General features: G+C 42.3%; 1 protein-coding gene across 9 annotated transcripts in view; it reads right to left on the bottom strand.

The window, feature by feature from the left end:
* PTPN13 (protein tyrosine phosphatase non-receptor type 13) overlaps positions 1 to 23,203 on the bottom strand; it is a 285,427-nt gene that overhangs the window by 83,218 nt on the left and 179,006 nt on the right. For 7 of the 9 annotated variants that reach the window (XM_075605884.1, XM_075605865.1, XM_075605874.1 and 4 more), the window contains 13 exons: positions 22,918 to 22,992; positions 22,653 to 22,827; positions 21,067 to 21,220; positions 20,670 to 20,808; positions 19,368 to 19,520; positions 18,368 to 18,550; positions 13,405 to 13,567; positions 10,250 to 10,673; positions 9,532 to 9,629; positions 9,070 to 9,126; positions 6,380 to 6,469; positions 5,672 to 5,779; positions 4,203 to 4,334 (listed from right to left, as the gene is read on the bottom strand). In XM_075605884.1, the coding sequence (XP_075461999.1) occupies positions 4,203 to 4,334; positions 5,672 to 5,779; positions 6,380 to 6,469; positions 9,070 to 9,126; positions 9,532 to 9,629; positions 10,250 to 10,673; positions 13,405 to 13,567; positions 18,368 to 18,550; positions 19,368 to 19,520; positions 20,670 to 20,808; positions 21,067 to 21,220; positions 22,653 to 22,827; positions 22,918 to 22,992 (1,951 nt within the window). The remainder of the gene's footprint in view (positions 1 to 4,202; positions 4,335 to 5,671; positions 5,780 to 6,379; positions 6,470 to 9,069; positions 9,127 to 9,531; positions 9,630 to 10,249; positions 10,674 to 13,404; positions 13,568 to 18,367; positions 18,551 to 19,367; positions 19,521 to 20,669; positions 20,809 to 21,066; positions 21,221 to 22,652; positions 22,828 to 22,917; positions 22,993 to 23,203) is intronic. The other 2 variants (XM_075605895.1, XM_075605924.1) reach the window with 1 other exon arrangement.

Below are 23,203 nucleotides of genomic sequence, written 5' to 3'. Positions count from 1 at the left end.
GCACTCGCTCCTCTGAACTCCTATGGAGGAAATCTCACACTCATGCTTATTTTCAGCACTATATATTTCTCCTCTCCTGCTGGAACTCTGCTCTCTCTCTAAGGCCAAACAACACTACTCCTCCTCACTCATCAGCAATCACAAATCCGATCCACACCACCTTTTCTCTGTATATGACTCCCTTCTCCTTTCACATTCCACCTGTGAGGATTGCCCGTTGGTCCCGCTCCCGTGATGGGACGAGTGACGTGGTACCAGGTTGGGGGACGCCGTATGTTCCACGCTTAGGCCCGTCCCCCGTGACGCGTCCCGTGACAAAGCGGCTGACGTGCGCCGCTCTTCCAGGCTGGTGGACACCTCACGGATCTCACTCAGGCTCCGCCCCGTGACGTCACAGGTAAGGCGCACCATGCGCAGGCTACGCGCAAGCGCCACACTACCATGGGCACATGAGGGGTTAACTCCATCTCCAATTACCCTTCACCTGCACTTCTCCCCGCCCCTGCCTATCAGTGGACTGAATATGTCTAAGGGGTGGGTTTCATTCATTACTCTGCAGCTGTGTGCTGCCCCACCATTGGCTGCCTCTTCCTTTAATACTCAGCCAGCCCTACTGCAAAACTGACTGAGCATAAACCCTGTTTATGTACTTGTGTTCGCCTCAAACACCCTTTTGACCTTGGCTTGTATCTGGACCTCTGCCTCTCTTACCCTTGACCTCGGCTTGCTATTGAACTTCTACCTTCTCTACCCCTGGACCCCGGCACAGCACAACGACTATCCGACTTCTCCAATCCCTGACCACGGCGAGTATATACGACCATTCTGATCTCTCCTATCCTGACGCAGCTACACGACCTTACTCTGCACTCCGTACACGGACTCGCGGTTGGAGGTCGGTGTATTCCAACATCCCCACCTCAGCCTCGCGGTCCCGTCATGTTTGTGGTGAGCACTCGCTACAGTATGCTCAGCCCCACAAACATGGACCCCGCTGAGGTGGGTAGAGTCTTGAACCTACATTCTGACATGTTCAAGAAGTTAGAGAAATATCTTGATCAGAACAGTCAGCGGATGGAGCAAATCCAACGGACTGTGCAAACCATGACAGATCAGGCAACACATATCCCTACTGGTTCCCTCCCCATAGCGGTGTCTGCCCTCGCAGCCATGCCCATAAATACAGCCTCCGAACCCCGACTTCCTACACCCAACTGCTACGGCGGCAAACTGCTTGGCTGTCGCAGGTTCCTGAACCAATGTGATATTCAGTTTGAACTGATGCCATCTCGCTTTCTTTCCCAGCGGTCCAAGGTGGCCTATATCATTTTGCTGCTCGTGGATGACGCCTTGGCGTGGGCTTCACCTATCTGGGAATAAAGGCCGGACCTCTCGGGCGACATAACACGCTTCATCACGGAATTCCACAGAGTATTTGATACACCCAGGCGCAAGGTAACAGCTGCTTCATCTTTATTCCATATGTCCCCAGGCAGCCGCCCCGTGGCCCGGTATGCGGTCAAATTTCGGACCATAGCGGCTGAGACTGGTTGGAACTATCAGGCATTGACGGCGGCATTATAGCAAGGTCTCTCAGAGAATCTTAGAGATGAACTTGCTGAACAGGAACGTCTCACGAAGCTCGAGGAGCTCATCGGACTATGCATTCGAGTGGACTTAAGGTTACAGGAGAGAAGAGCCGAGAGAGCTCGACGCAAGCCAGGTACGCAGTCTTCCCACAGCGCCTACGCAGGGTTCTCCAATCCTCTGCTTCCGGATCCGGAGGAACCCTTGCAGCTTGCAGGCAACAAATTGTCGTTCAGAGAGAAACAGCGCAGATGTGATGCCGGACTCTGCGTCTATTGCGGTAATGCTGGGCACCAGGCACTCTTCTGTCCCTACAAGTCAAGAAACGCCAAATCTCAATTGCAGACCGGGAGGACCTCACTGGGAACCATGTTTGCTTCTCCATCTCAAAGGCCAACCAGCGACGCCTTCAAGGCCACAACTCGGGCTTTTCTGGACTCTGGGTCAGGGTGAAATTTAATTGACATGGGATTTGCGGAAAAAAATAAAATTCCCTTGGTGCGCAAAAGTCATTTAGTCGTCCTGGAAGCTATTGATGGATGCCCCTTACAACCCGCTTTCATTTCTCTCCAAACTGTTCCCGTTCAACTACAGACCGGAGAGGACCACACCGAGTCAATCCAGTTAGACGTCATCCATACACCTACCGTGGACGTCATTCGGGGATCTCTGTGGCTTCAGCGGCATAACCCTCAGATCGACTGGACTGAGGCACAATCACTTCTATGGAGCCCCTACTGCTTCCAGAATTGTGCCTTACTATCCAAAACCCTATGCGGGACCTCCGTACCTGAACAGGTAACCTCTCTTCTACCCAAGATTTATTCCAAATTCCAAGATGTCTTCAATGACTCAATCCGAAGAGTTGCCACCCCACTGCTCATTCGATTGTCCCATCGACCTATTACCCGGTTCCGTGCCTCCGCGTTGATGTTCCTATCCTTCATCACCTCCAGAGACCAAAGGCATGAAGGAGTATATCCAGGAGAATCTTCAGAGAGATTTTATTCGGAAATCCTCGTCCCGGGGAGGTGCAGGGTTTTTCTTCGTGAAAAAGAAGGAAGCGTCTCTCAGACCTTGTATAGACTATAGGGGGCTTAACAAAATTACCATTAAGAATCGGTACCCTATACCCCTTATTACCGAGCTTTTTGACAGGCTACAAGGTTCCACCATTTTCACCAAATTGGACTTACATGGAGCTTACAACCTTACAATCTAGCACCCACAACTTGGTGCACCGCTGATCTACAAAGTTCTCCTCCCTACCTTCAAGGCGCTTCACTCACCTGTTCTTCCCTACATATCAGCTTTTATCTCTCGTCTCCTGTGCTCTACCTCTAACTATCTCCTTTCCACTCCTCTCACCTTTACTGCTCTATCTCACCTCACTGCCCCTTACCTGTGGAACTCTCTCCTACTTGGTATACGCCAAGCATCTTCTCTCCCCACCTTTAAGTCAAGCCTTAAAACTCACCTCTTAAATTAAGCATTTCAACAACTTAGACTCATGGCTACTGTGCCACACCCACTGTTGCTATTACCAACAATTGTGGCCAAGCATTGCCATCTAATTCCCTCACCTGCTGTCTCTGTAAGTTTCCCAACATACCACTTAAATTGTAAGCTTTCCGGGGCAGGAATTTCCTTTCCTATTGTCTGATTTTGTTTGTTGCACTTATTGTATTATAATTCCCTGTATGGTACGGTCTCTTTTGTAAAGCGCCGAGTACACTGGGGGGGGCTATATAAAGAAAGATATACATACATAGTCTGTGGCAAACTGAACATCCCGTGAACAACAACAAAAGAAAAATGTCACATTGTATGGTGTTTCAAAAGTATATGGCATGGTGAAAACACAAATTGTTTTTTTTACCACGTTTCAAGAATAAATTTACAATGCTTTAAAATGTGATGCTAGGTTTACCATTGGAATGTTTTTACTTTATAATTTACCACTAGTTGCCCCTATTTACTTAGCTACTCGGTGATACAGTTATTATACATAGGGAAGTATTCACCATCAGAATTATTATAGTATTAAAGCTGTTCAGGCAATATCTTGCATGTGTGTTTTTTTTAATAAATCAGTTCTGTAGTAAGAAAAAATACTTTTAGCATTTTCTGTTTTAAAAAAACAACTTTGAAAGACCAATTTTCTTGTATTCTATTTTAACAAGCATGCTTGTTCCTATAGCAACAATTTACATTCCCCATATTTAAAGATGTCGCCAAACTTTGCCGATCAATAGACGGAGAACGAATTGACCGGCAGCTATGCAGTTCTCTAGGTAATTAGAGATTGCCCACATGAAACTATTGAAGTAAAAAAAAAAAAAATTAAAAAAAGACGGAACTGCAGCTTTAAAAACATGAACATGTGACATCCCTTTTACAGGTAACATCTGGTAACATGTTGTGTGGCTAAATCCCACTTTCCCAGAGCCACGATTCATTAAGGGCCGATATCTACTAAGCGGTGCTGAGCCGTAAGACACTTTATGTCCCATTCAAGTGAAGGTATCTTATGGCATGTACAGTATGTACAACTATTTCTCTAGAGACTACTGAAAAAGGGGAAGGGAACGTGGCAAGATGAAAATAAGAAATACCTCTAATATGTTTATCCTTTGGTTGAGACACAAGAAGGGTGACATCTTCAGGGCAACTGTGAAGAATGTCTAATGCTTCATGGTGACTGAAACCTTCTAGACTTACACTGTTCACCGATACAAGACGATCTCCTGCAGGGAATGAACAAGAACTGTAACAATCTGTGAAAACTAGCCAGAGAAAGACAGAGAGAGAGAAAAGGATAAACAGAGACATGCTATGCTGTACCCGCTGGCAGCAAAGGGGTTGAACTGTAATAGTGCCGGTCTGTAATACATCCCAAGAAATAACTGTACTTGCTGGTGCAATATGGTTCTGTTTTGCAACTCAATAAACATGGAGTTGTCTGATTTTTGTTTTCTGACTTTTCACCAGAGGATGAGGTGGCTATAATTTATTAAAACCTCAAAATCATACCGCAGAGGAACAAAATCAACTGTGGGTATTCACAATACTTCGCACGGGTCTAAAACAGCAGCACAAAAGAAAACGATCACGCAATTAAGTCCCGTTCTGTCCTTTTCCCTTCATCGAATAATAATTAAAAAAGAAACGTTGGCATGTATTAAATAAAAGATTAAAAAATCCCAGATGTAACAGGAGTGACACTACAGTACGCACAGCAGTGAAATAACAGCATTTAGCTAGTATTGCAGCTTCATATTGAAACTTCTGCAGGAATTACCTTTGCTATATAACAACTTGTGGTAAACTGCTCACCAAATGTAAATAGTAAATGTAATTTTCAATCAAAGCACAGCCGGTGTAGGGGGATGGTAATAATACACAAACACAAACTAGGAGATCACAGTATCTCCCAAAGATCCCTATTTAGTTGCACTTCATGGCTGCTATACTGTATAGGGGTTAAATGCTCCCTGACACACTGTCTAGTTGGCGTATTTAACCCCTATACATTATAGCAGCCTTGAAGTGCAACTAAATAGGGATCTTTGGGAGATCCTGTGATCTCCTAGTTTGTGTTTGGAATTTCCTTTGCACCAGATTTTAGCACACATACTTACTGTAAGGAAGCAATTAGCTAGGAGAAGAAGGAAGTTCTTTTCATCCACATATCCTTTCTTCGCAAGCTCTAAATATGAACCCTTTCAGTGCCATATGGGCCGCGGGCCCCAAAGTACCACGGCCCCACAAGAACTATGAACACGTGACTGTTTCTCTGAAGTCACAGGATCGCTCCCTCACTGGTGATGGAACAGAAGAGGAGTCCTCTTCTGTTCCACTTCCTCTGAGATCGCGTTCAGCAATCCACAGCAGCGGAGAACGTAGGAGCCCCTACAAAAATGAGCAACAAGATTATGACGCAGCTACGAGGTCATGGGGCCCCTGGAGTGCCAGACCCCTGTGATGTAGTAGCTATGTCAAGCAGCCCCAAGAGGTAATATGGGGGGTTTGACTTCTCTTGCTGCTCTGCTTTTTGTTTTTAGAGTAATTGTATAATGCATACCTGACTTCAAGCGTCCATCCAGATCCGCTGGTCCCCCAGGGGTTATGGAGCTAACAATAATCCCAAGGTCCAATATTCCTGAAGCTTCTCCTCCAACAATCTGAAATCCTAATTACATTGTAGACAGCAGTGTATTAATTGAATACTCGTATTAGTAGTTTATTATTTAATATACTTCCCGTAACTCAGAGCGAATGCAGAATCCCCTACGTCTTCCAAGCACAGTTAATTAATAAAGGGACTGTTATTATGGCTTTTCCCACAATGTAATGCTACTATCAGCAAATTGAAGATTTCCTGAATCAGGGGATACCCATGGTGAGATTAGTATGTGGACGACAGGATCTAAAATCTGATTGGCGTGTTTCCCGAGGTGAGGGGGTAAGAATCATGACATTAGATTGTAAACTCTTTGGGGCGAGGATTTCCTTTTTTCTTGTGTTTACGCTTATGCCTTATCCATAATTGTATACGCAACGCCCTGTATTTGTAATTGTTCGCATATTCCTACTGTAAAGTTCTGCATACAACGATGGCGCATAAATATAAAGGAATAATACCATTAAAATGTGCTGCTAGGATATTTCTCTTTGTTATAGTAGCACGGGACAAAATGATGCTGGTAAAGCCGGTAACCCTGTTATGTGCCATTTCCCTTTATCGCACTGCAAACCGGTGTTACATAACATCTCTTATGGAATGACTCACCGAGATCATATTTCGGATCCTTCTTCAGCTTCACCAGGGTGATCACTCTTTCAGGCGCAGACGCTGCAGTCATTTTGTTGTGCAGGATTTCTAAAAAGAGGAGCGTTTAGAAAAAATAATAAGGATACTGTAGAGTCAGACAGACAAGTAAAATAGACTGAGATTTGACTTTTACTTTACATGGAGCCTGTTGTCGACAGTGAAGCAATACATACAGCAACAAACAAGAACGCACACTTTGTTGTAATGTTATAGGAACCTGATGTTCCATGCACGAATCGTTGGGTGCTCACACAAAACTGCTGCTGAAACCTGTAGAAACTTCACTAGGAAGGCATGATGTGACACACCAGTCAGACAAATTAAATACATTAGTGCAGAGGTTCCCAACTCCAGTCCTCATGGACCACTAACAATGCAGGGTTTAAGGCTATCCTCTCAGTAGCACAGATGGCCCAATCATTTTGCCTGAACCACCTGTGCTCAAGCCGGGATATCCTTAAACCTGAACTGTTAGCGGTCCTTGAGAACTGGAGTTGGGAACCTCGGCATTAGTGTAATGTCAACGTTTCGGTGTAAATTACCCCTTCATCCAGGACTGCGTTAGGTAGTACTCATGATTGCCCTTCTCTGTGTTACTGTCATCTTCATAGCCCTTTTTGTAATGAGTTAGCTGCAGTTGTATTATTTATTTGAATAACATAGGTGGGTGGCCTTTGTATCCACAAGAAGTTTAAAATAACCTTTATTTACTTCTGCTATAGCAGAATGAGAGGAATTCTAAATGCACAAGTCAAAGAGGCTACACTCAACAAGGACATATCAAAGAATTACTCACTGAAGAGTTAAAATGACCTCTGCCGGAGTATCCTCCAACATGTTACAAAGCAGTTACAGCAGCATTTCATGTGCAGAACGTCAAACATAAACGCAGCAAAATAAAATACTGGGACCCTTATTCTATAAACTGCAAAAGCACCGATCTGGCGCTATTGCACGGAAAACCCGGTTGAAGTCAATGGGGCTGTCTGTGCAATAGTGCCGATCGCAGTTTATAGAATAAGGGGCTGAGTTCCATATTTATAAAGCAATGCTTTTCCATGAAACACTTTACGGAACTGGAAGACCCCTTATTGCCCACTCACTTAAAGGTGTCTTATGGAATAGTACCTCGTAGTAAATATGAACCTTACTATGACAAAGTATCCCCCAGCCAACTGCACTTATTACTAGAGTCCAGTTATAATTACAGCTGCATGAACTGTAACACCCCGCCCCCGCCCCCCAAAACAATTCCAGGACACAAGCAGCCTAAGGCCGCGCTTATAGTGCTGGCGACGAGATTGATGATGTCACCCGTCGCCATTAGCGAAAGTTGTCATTTGGTTTGTAGCGACATCGCTGGCGACAAGGCCAGTGACGACACGAAGGGGGCGGGCAGCGCAATCTGATTGGTTTAGAGACAGTCACATGTGGCAGCTGTCTCTAAAAAAATCAAATGGCTTCAAAAATTTTGGTTGCGACGTCGCCGTCGCGCTTACTATAATCGCTTGCGACGGAGTCAATGTATTTGTTTCGGAGCGACGTCGCCTCGCCGTCGCAAGGCACTATAAGCGCAGCCTAATGTGGAAAAGGATACATGGGAGGATTTAGTATTTCCATCATACTCAAAGTTTCAGCCCTGCTTCTTTCACACAAATGATGAACTAATGAATTCAAAGCAATTGATTAACACTGAACTCAACTCAAGTTTCCACAGTAGGTGAAGACATAACAGATTCTGTGATTGAACGCTGCTCCCTATCACACATTTTGCTTTCCACTTGAAGAAATTGCAGGTATTTCATTATGAGCTGAAGCATTTTGCCTTGAACCTTTCCATGGCTACAGAGGCATATCCACAGAAAAAGGCAACCTGCAGCACTCAAGCAGAGGTTTTATATCTGACGAAGGTTAACCCCGAAACGTTGTGTAAACATCACCCAGTGTATTAAAATATTTCTTTATTGATTAGGAAGCGGAGTCTGCATTTTCCTGCTTGAGTGTGGCAGGTTCCCTTTTTCTTTAGTATATTTGGATTGGCCCACGGATTACCATCCAACCTGTACTTACAGTAACTATGTATGGTATCGGGTTTCTTAGTAGCTAAGTGCCCACCATTCCCATTGTTACAGAGGCATATTAACATAAACCAGCTCCTCTTGAACAGATAGGGTTAATGAATAAACTTTGGTCAGAAGTAAACAACTCCTGCTCAAAATACAAGCACTGAAAACTGAACACTAATAACCCTGAACTTGTTTTTGTGCGCAGTGCAAGGGATTGCTTAACTAAAGATGGAAATCATTAGAAAAAAAAAAATCAGATCTGTGTTACATCAGTGACCGAAAAGTGTTAAAGGAGAAATTGTAGGCGAGGCAAAGCCACAGGCATGTGAACAATTGCAGAGAACATTTTTATATCCTAGAGATTTTCTGGGAATGACCTTTACAAATGTTGCTTCCAGTGCCTACAGTATTATTATTATTATCTGTATTGCCTTTGCAGCAAAAGTTGTAGTTTAGTTCATATGCTTCTTTGAAGATTTAAAACAGAATTATTAGATTTTGAAAACAGAGTATTGTCTCTATGCAACAGAGCTAACAATCACATACTAATCATATTCTTTATTGAATATACTGTACACATACCATTTCCATTAAAGTGGACAGGTGACGATGGATTTCCGGCACTGTGCATGCTGACACCTGTTGCATTAAACACATTCAGCGTCAATTAACAAGACACCAGTGGAAACTACAAATTGGGACCAACAGTAGTATGTGGTTGAGCTCACTGAATAGAAATGTAATATATTCAGAGTTGGTTTGGTCGACAACACATTTTTCAGAACACAACAGCAACAGTGATGCCAAGTGTACAATTTATTGTTTCTCCTGATAATCACTATGTCCAAATTCTGTACAACCTCATTTAGTAAGATATAGTGGAGGTCCACTTGAGTTTGATCAACTATGGTGCTTTAGGTACACCTACAATATAACTGTGGCCTTTGCATTCCTGAATGTGCATACACATGTAATCTTGGGAGAACTACTGTAAATGCAAGCTTTAATGGTTCAGTTATGCCTCAAATTGAGTCATATGCTCACCTACAACATAGGCGTGTCCACTGTCATCCATGGAAGAGGACTCTGACTCAGGCTTCCTCAGTTCAAGGCTTCTATTAAAACCAGTGAAGGATTTAGAGCTAAGCAAAACACACAATGAAAGCAAAGGTTAGTGACGTTTTACTTTACTAGTGTATGAATAAACTTATTATATACAGTAGTAATTTCATGTATCTTTTTCACTTATTAGTTCCCTTCCTAGAAAGACCACGCATTGCTTATTTTTGTCTTCCCTCAGTAACTACAGTAATCATTTATATGACTTTGTCAAGTGCAATAACTTGGAATACACACCCTTTCCTCATGAACAATGCCGTACCCTGAAAAACAGTTAAAGTACTGTATTCATGTGACTATCTCACTGTAATGAACTCATACTGCCCTGGATACTGTGAGCTACCAGATCCAGTTAGATCTAGCACCATTTCTATCAATTTCACCTTCTTATTTCTAAATGGGATAGCATCCACCTTTTTCTCTTTATAAACATATTGTGCTCCCCTTCAGTGGAGGCCTCTGTATTAAGGGTTCTGTCTCCTACAGATAAGTGTACAGTAGGATAAACAAATCATACTGTATAGCATCAGAACCTTAAAACAGCAATACCCTTCCAAATGCTTCAGGAGCTCGAAATGTAATAATTAAAAAAAATGACTATTTAAGATCAATGAATGTCAGCTAAGTAATCAGTACAACTTACTCATTAAGCTTTCCATAGCCAGTCAATGACTCTGTGTCTGACTTAGTCATCTGATGGAATGACGCTTGGCTCATCAACTCTTCAATGGTTTGTGGGGGACAGTCCATTCTAGTGTTGAGCATTCTGCGTTGTGGAGTCTGAGAGACCTGGCTCAAATCGTGGTAGGATTTGCTTATTATCCTGGGTCTGTCCTCCCAAGAACTTTTCTGTTTTCTCTCTTTTGCCACGTTACCAAGCTGCGTTTGAAAGGCTAACAGGTCTGAGCACGAGAGTCTCTTCAGAAGGTCAGGTTGGATGGACACTGGCCGCACTGCCATCCTGTTCAATGTGCTGCTCGCCAGGCTGCTTGTGCTGATGGCCCGACCCATGCTGAATCCACGGAGAGATTCCGCTTGGATGTTCAGGCTCCTCAATGAAGTTCTTTCTAGAAGAACACCAGGTGATACAGAAATTACAAGGAGATCATATATATATATATATATATTACAGGATTGAAGCAGGGCGTCTCCGAAGCTGAACTGTGTTAATGTCAACTCCGGGACCCCCTGCTTCTACAGATATTTACCTCCGTAGCGGCGCCGGTAGGGAACTGTGTGCCTAACATAATGGTATCTTTAAATGTCCCGTGTCAGGCGGGCAAATAGGTAGCCGTGACATCATCCGTTGCGACTTCCTATTGGCCCGCATGACCGGGACATTTAAACTCCACAGATATTCCGGCACCACCTAAGGAGGTAAGTATCTCAGGAAGCAGAAGGTTCCTGTAGCTGAAATGAACACAGTTCAGCTCCGGAGACCCCCTGCTTTAAACCTGTGATAATAATAATAAAGAAACACTTTGTTTTAGTGCAACGCAGCATATTCTGCTGCTTTAAAGCTGTTTTGAGACAGTCAAGGAGGCAGAGTATAAATATTCAGCACTCAGCGATAAGTGACAAAAAAGGTGAGAGAAATAGAAAATAAAAAGCAGATAACTGAAAGTAGATATTAACAAAAAATTGTGTTTTTGATAAATAACGGAGAACAACCTATATTCCACATAAAAAATCTATCCCTGTAATGAACCCACTTAGATTGTAAACTCTTCAGGGCAGAGACTACTTGTTGCCAATGTTTACTTGTATGCAATAATGCACCTATTTGTATTATTCTCCCTGTATTGTATATTGTCTCTGTAAAGTGCTGCAGCAGATATGCCTGGAGCTATATAAATAAAAATACAATTAAACTAATAACAATCTGTGTAATTGCATTCTCCTCCGAATGTCCACATGAGCCGTTTGCTTCCTCAGCACAAATGATGCTATTAAAAGCTCCCACAAGGGAAACGTTTTACTGGTAGTGTGAAATGATAATGAAACACAGCCTCTATTTTATTGATTCTCTTTATATCAGTTTGTTAATAGAAGATTAATCTCCACTTTGCATTCCTGCTTCTTGTGTAACTCTCTATGAATGTCTTTATCACTGCAGAGAATCAGAAAGCATTTTGCTTAGGGATAGCCTCTACTGTCATTCCTGGGGCTGATGCTGCGACCTTTTTATAAACACTGAACTGCACATTCCCTCCTTTTTCTTTCTTTCTTTTTTTCTTATATGTAAAGCATGTGGCAATGTATATTCTTACCTAAGCTGGCAATCATTTGGTGCTCCTGTTATAAATCTGTAAAAATCCTGATTGTGTGCCTAACTTAATGGCCACCTTTCAGTTTCAATCAATCAGTCAGTCAGTGTAACTCAGCAGCTACAATGTATCCGGATATTACTACGGTAACATTGACTATTGTTACAGTTTGCAGCTCAAACTGTTGGGAACATTTGCAACAAATGATCACAAACAGGAAAGTGTTACAAACAACTTGCACTGCTGGGAAAGTGTGCTAAAGTCTGCTATAGAGATAAAAGGATGCTCAGTTTATTAAAACTCATTAAAAACTGCATTAAGGGTTGATTTTAAATAAAAAAGTGTAGTAAGTATTATCTAATACTACAGAACTGATTTGTTATTTTGTTTTTTAACCCATATAAGATTTTACGCTTTGCTGCTTTAACATTACTTTAGGTTGAAACAGCAACATAAGTGAAAACATTAAAGTCGGTAACTGCGTGCTCACTAATTGGCTCTGGTTTTGCCTGAAATGTCACTTTAGTTTAGCTATGTGCGTAGATATTCATATAACTCATGTTACACATGCTATTGCTGTCATCATATTTCAGCAAAAAACTTTCAACCTTGGTATATGCTGATAAATGAGAAGTGCAATAACTTCAATTTTTTTTTACTTGGTTACTCCAATAGGAAATGAATGAAATAGGAAAAAGTTAGTTTCTTTTTAAAGGGTTCTAATAAATGAAAAGAATTCTCAATTCTGATATCTGAAACTAAATCTCAAAAAACACTCATATACTTTATTGTATTTCATGAGAAAATACACGTGACACACCGCCCTGTCAATTTGCGCATACGTGCTTCATCTCACGGTCCGACGAGAATTAGGTAAATCTCATGATAACAGAGTCCTAAGCCCCACCCCATCACTACCATGCCCATTCAAAAGGTAACCCTGTAACAAAAGTGTTATAACAACGCCGGTCGGACTGAACCTGCCCCGTTGTGTCATAAATAACCCGCCCTGTCACATTGTAACCCCGTCCCATCATGGCATAACCCCATAATTTGTGGACTACCACCACCCCCTTGCACTCTATGTCAGCCCCCTAGCGTCATAACTCCGGCCCGGGAGAAACTGGATCCCCTGCTCCAGAGGTGACAAGGGGTCTCCTGCATGTGTGAGGCCCCTTCTCAAGGACCGGAATGGAAGAGCCTTGATAGCTCTGGAAACGTGACATGTACTTAGGAATGATCATGTGTCAATTTTTTGGCTATGCCCCACAATTACATTAAATGAGTATGCTATTTATTATTGACGTACGAGTTCGCAACCTGAAAAAAGCAAAAGGTACTTCAGTGTAACAAAAAAAATCTTATGCACAGACAGAAAGACGGACGCAGACAATCGCACAACACAAGAGACTTCCAAGCTGCACATGAAATTATTTGACTTTTCGGCCACAAGGAAGTTTTAAACAGGTGGGATAACTGTAATGCTGGCTCCAATTCCAGTGGAAGAGCACGCCTACAAAAGGCTACTTACCAATATCCTCATTTTCCTGACTGCTCTGCCTGGTTCTCATTTGTAACTGGAACTTGTGCTGGGAAGAGCAGAGGTGTAGGAGGTATTGGCAGGTCTTGTTGCTGTCTGTTTGGAATATATGTTTGATGCCGTCTGATGTGTTCTGCAAACTTATTTTTTTCTTCTGCAGCCAAGAAGGAAAGAGAAGTTACAATTCAAGATGTTATTTTATTTGAAAAAGAACAGCTGACACTACGAACAGTGGCATTTGGCTTAAATTCACCTTTGCACCTTTCGCAAAGCGTTGCTCAGCGAAGGGGTTAAAAGTGCTAAATTATAGATACTGTAGGAGGGCTGGTGGGACCAGGTGCAAGTTAAAAAAAAAGCGCCCTTTCTTGCCTCTGGGGCTCTACTTGTGGAGCAGGTCCTTACGCTGCGGCAGCGGCAACGGAGGGAGCTCACCCAGGAGGTGGTTGCGGAAGTTGCGACAGACTCATGTGTTAGGACAACCAGGGTAGGGCTATTGCCGCCACTGGGTATGGCCCAGCTCTTAAAGGTAGGGCCCTAGTATGGGGTGTGCAGAGGGTGGCCAATAAAATGCCAGAACAGCGTTCCAGCGCGTGGAGGGTGGGTCCCTCAAAGAGGTGGGCTACGGTGGCTAGGCCACTGATCATACCACTGTCACCCTGAACAAACACACAGTGTTTGTGCCAGTAACATTGAACATTGAAAAGGGGAACAGTGTCATTGCCTCTTTTGGTCTTTGAAATTGAGTTAGCAATATAGGGTCTACGTGCTGAGGACATTATGGAGCAAAATGTGTCACTTGCAACCTTATAGTGTCAATGCATCAACTTAATTGTAACTACAAAAATGTATCTGTATACATTTTGTGTTCAGCATAATGTAATTGTACAAGCTCAGCATCCATGGCAGACACCCTTGCCAGAGAATTCATGTTGGATTTCTATATCGCAGGGTCAGTGCAAGACTCTGATCTTCTGTGCCAGTAAAGTGAAGGCTCTATGCAGAGTGCGGCTTTGCCATCCCTGAGAGCAGAGGCACCAGAAGAATTAACAGGCAACAGATGGGACAGGATTGAATTAGAAACCTAACCTTTAAAACAGTATTTTCATCCAAAACAACACATATGTCCGTGTTTGTAAAAACATGTGCAAATAATATATATTATAAAAAATAATAATTGGGAGCTTTATTTTCCACAGAAAAAAACCAGCAATATTACTTCAACCCCGTATTGCCCCAGGGCTTGCTGTCCATGGGTCATAGGTTTATGCTCTGACCTTGTATGTCTTCGTATTTCTAAGGTTTTCTTTTTCTTTTGAATTACACTTGAAAACTAAGTTTAAGCAATAATATGAGCAAGAGGCCGTTCCTCAAGTAACAGTTGGTTTAAAGATTCAAAACCATTTCCAGCTTCCCACAAGGAGGTGCATTGCACCACAGAGTTGATATAAAGTAAGACAAGTGAGACAGCATAACAGCAGTCTGTTTCTGCATAGTATTCTCTCAACTTTGAATGCAAGTTGAACGGAACAAAAGTCTATGGGGCCTATGCTAGTAGCCTTCATATTAAAATAAAACAAAAAACACCGGCCCATTTAAATCGCCGTTTTTGTGACCGTTGCTATCACGGTATTCGGAAAGCCTTGATTACCTGTGATAGCAAAATTCCCAAAACGGGCGAGTAGGCAGCGGCGTGAAGATCGCCTCTCTGACAAGGCATTAGGCTGAGTCCCCGCTGGCGCAGACCATGCTTATGCGGTGACATCATCAACTCGCTAAGCATGAGCGCCGGGTGTCCTGTCTATTTTGCAAGCGCGGGGGGGGGGGGAAGGGGGTGCATTGCAGGCAAGTTAAGAGTGCTTCAAATTCAAGTTTTTTTTTGTCTGCTCAAGCACCAAGCTTGGGTGAGCGTGCGCGCACCACATGGACGGGACAATTTAAATTCCAGGAGCTAAACTCGGCAAGCACCGTGCGTTCAGCGCTAGTGTGGACGCAGTCTTACCCGGCGCTTTTTTTCAGCTGCAGAGAGAGCTGCTCAGACAGAGCCGCCACACCCTGTGCAAATCTCGCCCGAAATTACTGTATTTTAATAAAAAATTTAATAATAGTGTAGATGAGCAGGGGGTCTCCGGAGTTGAACCGCATTGATTAGAGGTCCAGGGACTCCCTGCTTCCCGAGATACGGGCCCCGTTATGGGATGCCGGTATCTCCTATGCACGACATGGAGGAGACGGCTCAGTGAGTAAAGACACTGACTGGCACTGAGTTTGAAGCAGGGGAGCCTGGTTCAATTCCTGGTGTTGGCTCCTTGTGACCTTGGGCAAGTCACTTTATCTCCCTGTGCCTCAGGCACCAAAAACATAGATTGTAAGCTCTATGGGGCAGGGACTGTGTTTGCAAAATGTCTCTGTAAAGCACTATGTAAAAAACTAGCAGCGCTACACCAGAACAAATTATTATTATGGCTTACTATTAGGCTTTTTAGTTCTGTTATTGTTGGGGTGTTTAGGTGCATGTTTATATATTTTATTATTGTGTATTTTTGGCCTTCATGCTTTTTGATTAGGTTGATCATTGGCTGCTATAGTGGCTTATCATGCCCATATTATATGGGTATGATGTACCACAATGGCAATCAATAGGTACAGGCTGGGTATAGTGGTCCCGAGGTGGGTGGTTAGGCCTCCCGGGTGGGTAGCGGGTTATTAACCGCTAAGGTGATTAAGGGGTTAGGGGCCATTAGATTGTATTTTTCATGTATTCTTGCTGGCATCGGAGGACATGGACCATGCTGACGAGGACGACCTTCATGATGGCAGGAGAAAGTAGAAAGGTTTATTTTCTTTATTAATGCTAGCTGGTTAATGTTTTATTTTATAATGGGCAAATGAGCAATTATCCATATTTGGATAATAGTTATTTTGCCCATTACTGTACTGTATGTGTTGGGGGAGAGGGGGGGTTTATTTCAATGTATTGGGGAAAAATAATTTGGCCCCAGGATTGGTACCGCAGGCCAGCGGGGACGCATGGGGACCACCCGAGGGCCCACAGACACCAACGAGGACAACCTGTGGACCACCGGACACCCGCAGGGACCACCCGAAGGCCCACAGACACCGGCGGAGACCAGCTGAGGGCCCCTGGACACCCGCAGGGATCTCAGGTCAAAAATGGCATTTATGAACAATGCAAACATATTTAACCCTTTCGGGGTCTGCAGGGCATTGCAGAGCAGATCAATGTTTTCGTTAAAAGCAAACATAGCAAGTGAAACATTTAAAGTGCTGTGTCAAACCCCTCCTTTTACATCTCACCGTGCAGCATCTTCCATAGGAGCTTCATTGTTTGGTGTGAAGGTGAAATTCCCTTCCTCGTTATTATATACGGCATAAGCAGAGTCATGTTTAAGTATACACACACAGGTGAATACATTAACAATAGGGTGTTTCCCCATAAGGCGTTTAATATCTATTTCAGCGCCTCTGCAACACCATGCAATCTGGCATCAAGCCATACCGATCCCCCTTCCCCAGGAGACACTGCAATGAAAAACAGCTGCCGGAATGCCCGCCTAGGATTATTCATAATATTTTGTCAGTTTCCGTCACTTTGAATAAAGTCTTAAGAATGGTATGCTACTCTTGGTGACCCTCCGTTTCATTTGCATCGTAGGAAATCAGAAAGGCACAAGGGGCTTAGAAAAAATGCACAGCATATTTTGGAATACTGCTTGGGATTTGGGCAGACATTGGCCAGACATTAGTATTGACCTACTAAGTGGCGTGTTCTCTCTCTCTTCCTCCCCATCACAAATAATTTGAAGCTTAAAAAAATAAATTGTACTTCTGTTAAATATGTTTTGCCCTTTAAAGCCCCTTTTCAATAGTGGCCGATTGGATCGGCTTTGGATCATATTACATCAGGCCTTAGGTGTCAAAATGTTTTATTGCTGGACTGCAATGTCCTTTTTGTCACCACAATTAACTGATCACTGTTGCAGTGATTTGAGCAATTCAGGACTTCAGAGTCCTCCAGATCTGCCTAACTAGAAGAACAGCTACTGCATTTCACTTTCAACACTTCCGCAGCCATGTGAGAGGAGATGCCCCTGTAATAGCCATCGCAATAAGGCATTAAGCCAGAGACTATGGGGCTGATTCTACATGTGCCGAAGCAGCCGATCGGGCTGTTCCCCGCCGAAATTCCCTGTTGGCTGCTTTAACACTTGTAAAATCAGCCCCTAAAGGTTATAGTAAATCTTGTTTCTGCTTTGAAAGATGCAGTCCCACCTAGGAACAAAGTGAAGTTTCTCCACTTTTTTTTAAAGTAAAAGTATTCAAAACCATTTATTAATTAACTTTGCAACTGGAGAAAGGGGTTGAGATGGAATGTAGCTTATCTTGTTCCCAACACGCCAAAGATAATCTTGTCATATATATATATATATATATACACACACAGAGAGAGAGAGAGAGAGAGAGAGAGAGAGAGAGAGAGAGTGAGAGATGTATATAAATATATATTTTACAAGGAAACGTTGTTTGTATTTTTAACCCTTCGACTGCCTGCGCTTTTGGTGCTGCTGTGTTTTAGCAGACGTGCCAAGTAATGGGAGTAAAGTGAATAAGGCGTTAACCTGATTATCAGGAGTGCCCTGAAATCTGCAATGCTCCCCTACCCTTGTGGCTTCACTGAATACTTTCAATGTACAGGTTTATGCAACTTGAATGATTCACCTCCCCCCAGTGAATAGTTCCCACATCTCTAGAAGAAGGGTTAAGGAACACTTCAGCACCACACAACTCTTGGAGCACAATAGCAGCAGGGGAAACTCCACAGTTACTTTCTCTATATAGCTGCAGCTTAGAGCTGCCTTTAGATTTTTGATGGATAAGGATCGTACATATTCATTGACGGCCTTCTCGACTTCTGCCCCCTTGGTAGCATACGTACAGTGAAAGAGATCTTCTTTGTTTCTCTCCATGGGAATCGGAGCACTGGCGCCCGTGTCCCGTTGTGAACTTCAAAGATGAGCACTCCCTTAGGACAGACCCCGAGCAGGATGCCAGTCTGAGACCTCTTCTCCGGCTGCACTCGGTGAAAATGAACCCCGTATTCCTGAAGCCTCTGGCACACCTGCCGGACAGGGACAGCAAAGTGATCGGGATTTTAAAAAGAAGTACACATACGGGGGAACAAAGGCCCAAAACAGCAATGTTTCCTTTCTCTTTTTTTGTGCGTGTCTAATATAGGCAAAGCCAAGGTTATGCAACATTTCAATATCTATTTAATCGCCATCTTGATTAAAATGTTGATCGTCCTGCAAGAGGCGATTTAACGTTAATCATTGATCAAATCGGCATTCCACCATATTTATCTATTAAACCATTGTTCCAAAAAAATTGAAGAATAGCAAACTAAAGCAGCTATACGCAGTGGAGCAGAATGGGAACACTACTTGAATTTTTGTTTTCCATTGCACCCTTTTACTTACAGCCACTCTACAGATCTATTGTGCTTCACGTTTCTGGAGTAGGAAAAGAAGACAACTCTGGTGCATAAAAAAAGCATACAAATGGGGACAGAACGATGTCGTGCACCCACCTACGCATTTTATGAATATCTCTGTTTTTTTAACTAAATATTGTTAAAATATTCAGATTTTAAAAAATTAAATAAAAGTATGCCCAAATATATGCTCTGTTCATATGTAATTCAAATTATGATCTGGATAGTGGTGTTCAGTGGAAGTCGGGAAACAGATGGGGCATTCCTAAAGTATAATGTAAATAGTGCCAGTACTGAGACAATAAACTTTAGAAGAGTTGGGGACCGTAAGAGACAGACCTTCCAAGAAATGTTCGCAGCCCACCTCCACCATATATTGAATATGGAACCCTGATTAGATGCCTTTACAAATGATTAGTGACACAATTGGGGGTTATGTGATTACTTTTAAGAATTCCAACTCAGTCTCCTTTTCAGAAGCTCCTGCATAGGTACTGTGTAATCTGGGCAACTCTTCCTTCAAATACGATAAATCCAGTTTCTCCATCACTCTAACCGGCAGATAATGTTCCAGTTTGAAATAGGACATACCATGAACCTATCGTGAAAGAGGATTAAAAAAAAAAAAGTAATGCATCCTTGTTACAGGTTATAAAATGTTGCTAGAAATCCTTTCTGAAGCAGAGGAGTCATGCAGAATTGTACAATTGACACCACTTTTGGCCAATGTCACCTTGTTACAAAAGTCATATAAGGCTGCGCTTATAATGCCGGCAACAGTGATGCGACGTTGCGGCAAAACAAATGCATTGCAGCCATTGCTTGCGCTTATCGTAAGCGCGACGCGACGGATTGGTCGCGATCGCTGGAAGTCATCTCTATTTGATTTTCCAGGGACCATCGCGACGCCGGCACTATAAGCGTAGCCTAATAGTCTCCCTTTCTGACACACGTGCCTGAAAAACTATGGGGGAGATGTATGAATGTAAAAAAGTGCATATAGAAGATTGTTCTTTCATTTTCTGCTTGCATGAGCAATAAATGTAAGAAGGTGTTTCCTATATTTGACGCAAATTGTTACTTGAAAAAGTTAATGCACCTTAGACCTCTCAGATTTTTTTAAATGGAAATACAAGATTAAAAAAAGCTGACAGAAAGCTGAGTTTAATACATCATTAAAAACTGTGCTTTGTGTAACTCCTCCGACGGACACTCGCCAGATCCCAATCTCAGGCACAAGGTGCAAAATTGCAACAAAGACCCTTATACAGTGACGCAACATAAAAATGGCGTCATCAGTATACATTTTGCGCCAAATTTGCCTAAGACTTCTGGGAATTTTTTTTCTTGTTAATCGAACATTATTGCATAGCTTTGTATATTCAAGGGGGTGATATCATCAAGCCTAATTTTCCTGTACCTTATGAATTAGCATAAAACATTTACTCGGTGCTGTTCTGCTGGTCTTCTGAAGATGACTGTGCACTTTAATGCCTCTAATAAATAAAGTGATAAGCAAGGTAATGCGCATTTATTACCATTAACTTGATTAAAGGGTAATGCATCATTAACTATTCATCAACCTACTTCTCACTTCACTTGTGAAGTTAGATAGTTATTATCTTCACAATGGGGTCGCCAATACTGCACAAAGATGTTTGAAAAAACCCAGAGGTCTCTGCAGTTCCTGGCCAAACTCTAGCCCGAGTGCAGTATTTCTTTCCAATGAAAGCCAATAGATTCATACCTCCTGTTGGTAGTCTCCATATTCTGCTTGGAGAGCCAATGATGCCAAGAGCAAGGCTGCCTCGTCATCACAGTGCAATTTCTCCTCCAAGATGTCCTTCCGCTGCTGAAGGTAGTATTGGTGGCAAGTGAGGCTGTGCCTAGCCAGACCAAACAAAGTCATATAACTACATGTAGCATTGTTTATGATTATACAATAAAACCGATTAAAACTGAGCAAGGAACATGGGCCTATGTTTACTAAAACAGTGATATTCTATAAGATACCTTCTGGCCCATTCACTCGCATTGACCGTAATGTGTTTTTTGGCATCAAGAGGTGTCTTATGGAATAGCGCTGCTTAGTGAATATAGGCCATGACTCTTAAAAAGATTGGAGAGGTAAAAGCTGCACTCACTGTATAAAGCTAACATCGTCCACAAAGAACTTAACCCGGAAATACAAGGTGAAGCTGACAATAGATTTGCCTTTCTTCTTTGCATCCTCTTTCCAGCCATCCGGAGCCACTTTGGATAGTTTTAGATCAAGATCAATGTAGAAAAATTCATGGTCTAAAACATAAAAGCAAAGGGAGAGGACGTGTATTGCTATTAAGGTCTAAAAGACATAAAGAATAACCCCATTTCTCTGTCTTTGGTAATAATGAAAACCATAAAAAATGCCTTCCATGTTTTTAAGCATTAGTTGCCAAATTGCAGCCGTAAGAAAGGCTCAAAGACAGCAAATAATACCTATTTAACTGTGTGCACACTAAAAATCCATATTTGGACAGTTTTAAAGAAGTATATCAATATTTAATGTTTATGTGGCAGGAGGACCTCTTAAAATATAGCTTTTAATAATAATTGTTTAAAATTGTAGTGACATACAATGTCAATATCGAAGATAAGTTTTACTAAAAACAAAAATGGAGGTAGGAGAGAGTAGTGATGTAGTGTTTGACTACTATCACCTCTGTAGCTAATTCTATCTGGTCTTGAGCTCAGTGACTAGGCAATTGTGAATCCTTATATATATCTTAAGCTTCTGGAATTGTACTTTAGAACAGGGGTGCTCAACTCCAGTCCTCAAGACCCCCCCCCCCTACCCGCCCCGCAACAGGTCAGATTATAAGGATATCAGCACAGGTGGCTCTGTTGAAGACTCAGTCGACTGTGATGTATGACGTCACGCTAAGCCACGTGCCCCCAGGTGCATTTCACTCCCTAATGAAGCTTGTTCAGGAGCAGAAAGAATTAGCTATAGGGGTGATAGTAGTCAAACAGACCTACATCACTACTCTCTCTCCTACCTCCATTTTTGCTTTTAGTTAAATGTATCTTCGATATTGACATTGTATCTCACTACTTTTTTAAACAACTATTATTAAAAGCTATATTTTAATAGGTCCTCCTGCTACATAAACATTACATATTGATATACTTCTTTAAAACTGTCCAAATATGGATTCTCAGTGTGCACACAGGTAAATAGGTGTCATTTCCTGCCTTTCTTTACAGTACAGTTACAGTATTCATATATACCATTGTGGAGCACCTGTTTGTATTCACATTGGGATATTTTTGAGCAGTTCCACACCTACTGTAGCCACATTTTAACCCATTAAACAGATCATGAATTCATGCCAAATTTAGGAAAGCCATGTAACCAGAATTATCCTAGTATATTGATACTGTATGCTTATGCAGTTTTAATTGTGAAGTATGTGAATAAGATCAATATCTAATGTTTTATTACCATTGAATGCCTCTGGAGCCTGAAACAAGTTGCTTTGAAGCATTTTAATCTGAACATTTCATTAAATCTTGAGTGAAGTAAAGTAGTAATGATGCGGTATAAAGCTCTATATAGTTTCAGTGCAGATAACTACCTTCTTGTATCATTTTCACCAGCATCCTTGGAAGCGAAACTGATATTAAGAGACTATAACATTTATAAACATATTGCATTACACCCTTTACTGTCACCCAGTGTATGTCCTACCTTTTTGGATAGCTAAGGCAAACAAGTGGTGCTCCACGAGTCCAACGTGGGCCACAACCATGTCGAAGACATCTTTACAGGTAGACTTGACATCACAAGTCAGCTCGAGCCTCTGTCCACTCAGAAGAATGATGTTTACCTTCCGTCGATACTCTTCTGTCTTCCCCTTCTTAGCCTGACAATGTTCAAAGAAGATGTTAACTTGTCTGAGAAATGATGGAGAAGCGCATCACTGTGCTCTCACAGAGTGAGACTGTTTTCTTACCATTATGGATCTTGGAAGGTCCAGCGAGACGTAAGGCTCAACGGTCATTTTTACAAACTCTGGACCGAAAAAATTCTAGGAAAACAGGAAAAATTGCACAAAATGATTAATGAATTCATATTTTATATCATCAAAAATGGCAAATATCGCCTTCTGTTTACAGATATGAATAGATAAACTTCATACCCCCTAGTACCATTCAGTAGCTAAGTATAATAGCTAACAAACAATTATGAAGAAGGTTATAGTTGAAAAAGCAGATAAAATGGAGAAATCAATAACAAAA

This window comes from Ascaphus truei, chromosome 1, assembly GCF_040206685.1.
Source record: "Ascaphus truei isolate aAscTru1 chromosome 1, aAscTru1.hap1, whole genome shotgun sequence".
Taxonomy (NCBI): Eukaryota; Metazoa; Chordata; class Amphibia; order Anura; family Ascaphidae; genus Ascaphus; species Ascaphus truei.
Note: the sequence above shows the minus strand (reverse complement) of the source record. Positions and strands in the feature narration are given on the sequence as shown.